The sequence below is a fragment of the Oncorhynchus kisutch genome, linkage group LG22 (genome assembly GCF_002021735.2).
Source record: "Oncorhynchus kisutch isolate 150728-3 linkage group LG22, Okis_V2, whole genome shotgun sequence".
Classification (NCBI taxonomy): Eukaryota; Metazoa; Chordata; class Actinopteri; order Salmoniformes; family Salmonidae; genus Oncorhynchus; species Oncorhynchus kisutch.
The window spans coordinates 21,557,463-21,566,103 of record NC_034195.2 but is presented as its reverse complement, the minus strand read 5'-3'; the positions used below and the strand labels follow the sequence as shown (position 1 = coordinate 21,566,103).

Sequence of the window (8,641 nt, the reverse complement as noted above, 5' to 3'; positions counted from 1 at the left end):
ATACCAGACCAATCATAAACAACCCCTGAATTTAAAGCTTTGTTCAAGGCTAAAAACGTAGCTTTTTTATCATCTTAAAAAAATATATATATTAAATGATTGACTAATATAGTTGGCATCTACATTTAAGATAGTGAAAAGATTGATTATAGACCATCTGGATTCAGCTATCCAATTTAGTAAATAATAGTTGACCCTGTCAGTAATCCCTCTAGCAATAACTGATATTTAGGTATAAGCTATTTTAAGAAATCAAAATAAAATACAATTATTTTTAATGAAATAACACAATGAACAGTAATGTGCCCAATAATGTTTGTACCATGTTTGTGCTGCTACCATGTTGTTGTTATGTTGTGTTGCTACCATGCTGGGTTGTCATGTGTTGCTGACTTGCTATGTTGTCTTATGTCTGTCTTTATGTAGTGTTGTGTTGTCTCTCTTGTCATGATGTGTGTTTTGTCCTATATTTATATTTTATTGATTTTTAATCCCAGCCCCCATCACCACAGGAGGCCTTTTGCCTTTTGGTAGGCCATCAATTGTAAATAAGAATTTGTTCTTAACTGACTTTCCTAGTTAAATAAAGGTTCAATAAAAATAAAATAAAAAACAGAGGCATTACTAATGACAATCTAAATATCAATATCCTCAGACAGAACAGGGGAAAAACAGATCAATGCATATCAGGGTTGGCAAGGCTAACATTTCACTGTCTCAGTCTCTCTCTTGCCGACTGGCAGATCTGGGGCCCAGGTGTTTATGCACACAATCGATCCATTGAAGGTAAATGGCACCAACTAGTCCAATTAGAGCTACACTGTCTCTGGGATGATGAGTGTCTGCAACAACAATAATGAGAGGTACTTTAGTGCATTACTCTAAGCAGACACATTGCTTGCAGGGTTTGCCAATCTCGGTCCTTGGGACCCCAAGAGGTGCACGTTTTGGGTTTTGCCCAAACACTACCCAGCTGATTCAAATAATCAAAGTTTGATGATGAGTTCATTATTTGAATCAGCTGTGTATTGTTTGGGCAAAAACCAAAACATGCATCCCTTGGGGTCCACAGGACCGAGTTTAGGAAATGCTGGTTTATTGTAAACAAGTTGCCATTGAACAGAATGTTTCTCTGTGTGCATGTCTTTGTTGAGTAATGTATATATCCTAACAACACCAATGCTGCTAGAACATCGACATGAAGGCAGTACAGCTTTGACTATGAGCTATCTATCGATGGACCAGATAAGTCGTGGTTCACAAATGGTTTAATGTAAGATCAGAGAATTTGATGCCCTTCAGACAGTCTTCCCTTTTTTGTGGTTCCAGTGAATAGGCCTACTGGAGATACTTGCACACATGAATGACAATATTTTGTAGGATTTCCACTTATGTTATCCTGGACACCCTGGCACTGCGGCAGGAAACCTGCTCATGGGAGGTGAAAATAACTAATTGAAATGTCATCCCATCTGTCTCATTAAGTGTTTTTTCCTACTGTGTCACTAAACCGCAGCATAGGAAGTTTAAATACTGCAGCTGCCTTGAACAGTGTCAGGAAATCACCTGTCAACCTGTAAAGTACAGCGGACACAGTTACCTGGGGCAAACGATCTGAACTGTCGCTCAAGCGGACGTGACACTGTCCTTGCACTCACGTCAGGTACTTTCAAATGTTTCCCCAATAGAAGTGACACTATTACTTTAGGCAGTTCGTCAACGTACAATGTACAAACAGTTTGATTCGGATTTTACAAACCACACAGCTCATATGGTAACCTCATGGCTCCGTAATGCCAAGAAGATAAATATACCAGGTAAATGAGGGTATATTGTGTGTATCTGTGAAATAGTGTAGGCCCTATGTCTCGGTCTGTCTGAAATCTGTGGTTATTAAAGGTCAAATTACCAATTGAGAGTGAGGCTGTGCAGCTTTAGAGCCTTTCATTTATATTACAGACGAAATGCGTGGCAGTGAAAGAGAGAGGGAAAGAGACATGCATTGAAAAAATGGATGACTCTCCCATTGGTAATTTCATGATTGTAGCTCAGTGTGTGGATTTGCATCATTTTCAAACAAAGCTTAAAATACTTAAAATACCTTTAGCTAAAAATAGGTCTAACAGCAGATATATGAATTGAATGGGTGATATGTTGCGCATCTGAGCGTAATTGATATGCAAGGCTTATGACATTGCACAGGAGGGTCCAGAACATGCTCTTAGTACAGAGCCCTGTGGTATTTTTTACCCTCAGCTTAATGTGTCTCCATTAGTTTTAGGGGTTAGTTGCAATCACAAAACAAAATAGCCCGTGTTTACAGTGGATCACAAGGGTTTCAGTATGTGTGCATTTTGTAATGGAAAAACACAAAATGAACTTGCCACAAAAAATATTCCAGGTTTTCACTGTCTGCAACTGACTATATGTATATATATTTATACAAAAATAATAATCAAAATTAAACTTCACTCCTTGCTATGGAAAGGTGTCTATAATTGACAGGAAAAAGGTTCATTTTGGGGGTAGTTGAGTCATATCTCAATTTCCTGTTGTAACTATCACTTCTCATTTACAGGAAAGCATAATAAAATCCACCTCGCTCAGCAGTTGAAGTAGGTCAATATTGACAAAGCCTCTTCTTACACCAAACAACTGGGTTCAGTTCATAGAGCTGAGCACTACGCTACAGGGCCCACTCGCATATCTTGGGCCAAAACCAAGCTCCAATGCTGTTTTCCCATTACAAATGCAGACACAAACACAGTAATTAAAATACTTACTGAACAGGAAAAACACTCTCCTACATAAATGCCTTTTCTAAAACTCTCCCTCCCCTCAGGCATCAGCTTTGCTTTAGCCAGAACATGGATACATAGACAGCTATTCTAACTGTATGCGAATATTTCAAGACCTATACCTACCAAAAATCATGTTCCTTTCAGTCATAACATGCGCTCTCACACAATGACCTTTGAACTACACACACAAAAATAAGTCATTCTTGCCTGTAAACTAGAACCTCCAATTCAGCAGTAAAAAGGTTGATAAACATTGGATCTTGACCCTCTTGAAAAAGGTAACCACATAACATGTAAAGCTAGATCCGTAATGCCATTTTTTTATTTTTTTATTCACACAAACACACATTGCAAAGAGACATGCAAATGTACTCACATTGGCACACACAAAGAAACCAATGTTAATCAGTCCACAAATATGACAAGCAAAAATTCTCAGACACAAACGTACTGGCTATATTGCTCAGCTGTGCTGCAGCACAATCTTTACTTTAGTACAGCTCAGTATGAAGATTCCTTTCTAAAATAAAGATCCTCCTTGGACAAACTTAGTCTCGAATACCAGATCCTATGCAACAGTGACAAGCCGGAGCGTTTTAAAATTGTGGGAGGCAACACGGATGTTTTCAGAGACTTGGACAAACTCAAGGCTCCTTTTATGAATGCTTTTATTTTTTTTGTCTTCTCTTTATAATTCAAGTACATGGATTCTTAGATAACCACCTATGATTCCAGAAAAAAAACCAATCAGTAGCAGTACTTCAAAACACCACACATTTTCCGTCCGTTTTAAAAACCGTTCCCATTCCTAAGACACGTTGACCTCTTGTAAACATGACACAAATCAATACTTTCAATTACAAAAAAGAAATCTGATAGAAAAATATCTTTCCTGTCATAGGTATTTCTCTTCTGCCTATTTACATTAGGTACTTATCAGTACAATCTAATTAAAAAAATGGCATAAAAGAAAGGCCTTTGGTTTCAAGAAAACGTAAATGTCCATTCCCTATCCTATGTACAGTGTCAATGTCATTGATTGTTTTCATCTTGTTCGATGTGATTTGTAGCCAAATCTGTGGGACCTCTACAGGTTTGGTTCAGAACAGAAACTCTGCTAACAATCATGTGTCAGTTGGAGCGCTCGGGGCACAGAACTTTCGATGGGCGAAATGGCAGAGGACAATGAGTAGCATCTCAGAGGTGCTGCTGAGCGCTACTATGAAGGGTGCCTGGGACGCAAAGTCAGCCTCCGCCCGCCGGAACGACAGCTGCATAACCGCCAGCGCCAGGAGACTGTTCTGCACCCCCACCTCAATACTGACCGTCTTCCTCTGTGGCACTGCCAGCCCTGCCAGCTTCCCCATCCCAAACCCCAGCAGCAGGCCAAACATGGGCACAGTCACCCCCGCAACCACTATCTGAGGTCTCACATTGGCCAGGATAGACGCCCCCATCTGATAGGCCATGAAGATGCCGCCCACAATGAGCACGAAGCTGAAGGGACGGATCAGTGCCAGCAGCACGCGGGTCAGCTTGGGCAGACGTAGCTTCACCAGCATGCCCAGGGAGATGGGGATGGCAATGAAAAGAAGGGTGCCCAGGATCTTGACAAAGGGCACATGGAGGGCTGCGTGGACCCCCAGTAACCTGCCGTACAGGGCAGAGGACAGGGGCATGGCTGCTGCAGCTACCACTGTGGACACTAGTGTCATGGAGATGGCCAGAGTGACATCCCCACCTAGTAGCAGGCTGTAGAGGTAGCCTCCGCCTCCACCTGGGGCAGAACATGTGATGACCAGGCCCAGGGAGAGGGCCTTGGGCAGGGAGCCCAGCCTGGACAGGCCATATGCATACAGTGGCATGACCAGGAACTGACCTGCGACCCCTAAGATGAGGGGCACAGGCCTCCGCAGGAGACCCCTCAGCACCTCTACCTCTACCTTGCACCCAAAAGCACACTTGTTGATGAAAATGAGTGGCAGCAAGGCAAATAGGACAGGGTTCTCAGAGAAGTGGGACAGCCCGCCCGACTGTATAAGCTGGGCGGCTGGGTCATCACTGCCAGGCGCCACCCTGATGGAGTAGTCTGTCCTTTCCTCAATTACAGCCGAACCAGAATCCCGGTACAAGTCCAGTAGCTGAATGAGCAGCTGTGCCCGACCTGGCCACCCAGACCTTATGCTGATTATGTAACTCTTCAAGGGCCCCATATGCCCACTGTCGCTTACATTCAGAATGGAAAGAACCTCCGGGTCCAGGGAGCGTACCTTGACCGTCTGCTTCCAGCTCTCGCGGTCCTTCCTACTTGCGGTGCTCCGGTATTGACTGAAGATTACAATCACGCCCTTAGTGTTTTCGGGAAACTCAAATTCCTGGGAGGTCCCGTCCCCGATTTGTATATACCTTCTGCTGCTGTCGGCCGTCACGTTCGTGTTGATGTCTGTCAGGGACCGGACCGCCGTCGAACAGTCTGCTCCTCTCTTTATCAAGAAGATAAAACAGAATAGAAATAGCGTCCTCATTGTTTTGACGGACAGGGGGCAGAGGGGCGCCGCAAATACACGCCTTTGCCCAGCCTACGACCTCCCCAGTCCGTCTTAAACGACTTCCCTTTTACAAAATGCGATAAAAACTTATCAGATCCCCTGTTATAATAGCTAGGTAGGCAGCCAGGTCTAAATTTCTTCTGGCACCCATTTAGCATCACCCGTGTTCTTGCTCTTTTTCTACCGGAATTTAAACATCACCCGCCCCATCCAAATTAGCCGTACTTAAATTCCGAGCAAAATTTATATCGATTCAAGATTCCTTTTAACGTACTAACAAAAAAAGGTCTACCTCGGTAAACTCTCGCTGCACGTTACGGTTTTTACTGTCTTTACTTGATAGCAACTGTCACCACGATCGTTTCCTCTGCTTCTCCTCTCACTCACTCGCTAAACCCTCCCGTAATCCAATCAGAGCAGCCCCCAGCGTTAACTCTCTAGTTCCCTTACCAAATAAGCACCGACGTCACATTTGAACATCTGAAAGCGGGGGTGTTCTTTCTTCCCTATATGGGCTGAATCCTCAGCATCATAGAGGAAACACTGTTGATGACGGTCCTATATGACCGGGGTCTTGCCACAGAGATCGGAATTTACCCAATTATACTGATTGGCCAGATGATGGCCAATCAGTAACAATAGATTGAAAACGTAAATGTTGAAAATTCACGCCCCTCACCTCGGTTGACCTTAAGTCAATTCGGTACATAGACTCTTCCAAATGGCCGATCTGCACGAAACTTCATATGTGGCATCTATAGACAACAGTCTCTCAACACAATATTTTCCAGACTATTACCTAAAACAACATGGCCACCATTGACCAGTAAACATTCACGTGGGAGTGGTCTGACACATATATGCATATATATCAGTCAAGGATATTCTAACTAACAAAATTTGGTACACATGTTGCAAACACTGTCAAGACTCAAGACTCAAGAACATTCATATGGACCACATGGTGTCGCTCTAACGGGCACATGTTTATATATCTTGATCTCTTTGACTCAGTGTGTTGAAATTTGGCACACATGCTCAGGGATGTGAATCTAACTAACCCAAGAAATATCTGACAAGGCACTGCGTCATTCGTGGAGGATGACATGTTTACTATTGCCTTCTTTATAAAGGGGAGGACCCACTGCAAAATGCTGTGGCCATGTTACAGTATGTTGACGAAAGCCAAATGGGGGAATAAGATAAACACATAGACCAAAACACCACTTACTGTGTTCTACAATTTAAAGAAAGGAGAAAGGAAATTTGATTCAAATAATAAGTGATTTACTTACAAAATAAGAAGTGTGGTTTGAGCTACTCTGGCCACTGTGTTAGCTATGGCAGCTAGCTTGCAGATATGTCACTGGTGTTACTGGTCACATCATGGGTTTACTATATTTTATTAACTAGGTAAGTCAGTTAAGAACAAATTCTTATTTACATTCATAGATCAGACCAGTGACAAAAAGTCAGCATTTTTTCAATGTAATGTAATAAAAATATCTAAATACATTAACCTGTCATTTATGTTGATTTATAATAACTATTATCTGACTATAAGTTTTGTATATACTGTATATATATTTTAAGTTGGCTAGTCAAAAAGCCAGAATTTTCATAGAAAAATAAAACACAAACAGCAAAGTATTACTGTGTTCCCTTATGCAATAAATAATGCATTTAAGCAGGGCGGGGGGGCTTGATGAGACAATTTCCTTTCCCTACTATACTGTATGTAAGAGAGCACCTGGAATGTTTGTTGACCAGAAGGGTGGAAAGTGTTCAAGCTAGTCTGTTCCAGTTCCAGATGTTTGATGTCTGGTGAGCTCTAGAATAACACATCGTCTGTGTTCCATTGAAAATCTACATTGAACTTAATAGGCATCTTGAGGTTTTGTAACCTTCATTGTTTTATCTTTAGAAGCTTGTTGGGCCACTGCAGGAACAACAACGTTTCACTATCAAATTGTCTTGATCTTTTGCCCGCTGCATATTTCCTCACTGAGCAAAGCACAGTGACCAATAACACACACTGCATGGTGTCCAGTTCCAAGTTGCTGCCAAGTATTGCTGATGGGACATTCGTACACAACAAATACAATTGTGAAATTTGATACCAACATTTGTATTGTGTAAGGGAACCCCTGTTCTCTCAGAACAGCCAGTGCACATAAGATTAATGGGTTTATGGCATGTGTCTCCTACTTTGTAAAAGGTTAAGTGAGTCCAGTCAGTATTTTTAGTGAGACAGCTATTCAAACTATCATAGATAGTGAGTGCAGCCACTTTCAATTTAATGATGAGTGCAGTCATCTATTGTGCAGTGTGGCCTACAGTACTTTGACTCATACAGAGGTTCCATGAAAAGAGGGAGGTCTTCTGTGAAAGCATTTCAGCCGACAACCTACTGATCTGGAAAGCTCTCCTGACATTTAGCAGAGTGACTGATGTTAAGAGCCACAAGGCAGCCCAGTGTTTTGTTTCCCAGCTCTGTTATGATAATATAACTCACAAAAGACACACGGAAAAAGCTCTTGGATAGAATTCCACACACACCTACTGTAGACAGTTGTTCCAGTATGGCCATGGTGAAAAATTTGAGGTTTCTTTGAAGTTAGGCACTAAGGCATGTACAGTATACAACAATTAGTCTGTCTGCCTCTGACTGAAAGACTAAACATACATAAAAGTTATCTACATGATGACACAGTGACCTGTTTACACTAGATGGGTGTAGGCAAGCGTGTTATACACACACACACACACACACATACACGAGGTTGGTGGCATCTTAATCTGGGGAGGACGGGCATGTGGTAATGGCTGGAGCGGAATAGGTGGAAAATGTATCAACTCCGTGTGTTTGATGCCATTCCATTTGCTCCATTCCAGCCATTATTATGTGCCGTCCTCCCCTCTGCAGCTTCCATTGGTGTTATATAATCTTATCTGGCAAATATAAGGACCATCAGTTCACCAGGAAAAGGAACCAACATATATGTGCGGCAGTGAAATTTCACAGCATCACAGAGAACTATCAACAGTTTGAACTGTGAAGTATGTGAGCTTACTAGAGCAAAGAGTAAAATATGTATGTGTTAAATCAATTATCAATCACAAAATAAGACCGGTTGACCCAAGTCTATGGATTGAACCCATGTTGTGGTTACATGGTACCTGGTTACATTTAAAATTGCTACAAACTAAGCAATAAGTATATCAGTTTGCTTGTGCTGCCATCTGCTGCTGTCCTTTCCTGAGTGTTGAAATTATATTAGTAGAGCCACA

General features: G+C 42.0%; 1 protein-coding gene across 1 annotated transcript; it reads right to left on the bottom strand.

The window, feature by feature from the left end:
- Positions 1-3,107: 3,107 nt before the first annotated feature.
- On the bottom strand, positions 3,108-5,905 carry LOC109867542 (P3 protein-like). The gene is made up of 2 exons (XM_020456746.2): positions 5,801-5,905; positions 3,108-5,284 (listed from the first exon to the last, which is right to left on the bottom strand). Exons 1-2 carry the CDS (start codon positions 5,828-5,830, stop codon positions 3,926-3,928), a joined length of 1,389 nt encoding a protein of 462 aa, XP_020312335.1. The 5' UTR covers positions 5,831-5,905; the 3' UTR covers positions 3,108-3,925.
- Positions 5,906-8,641: the final 2,736 nt, after the last annotated feature.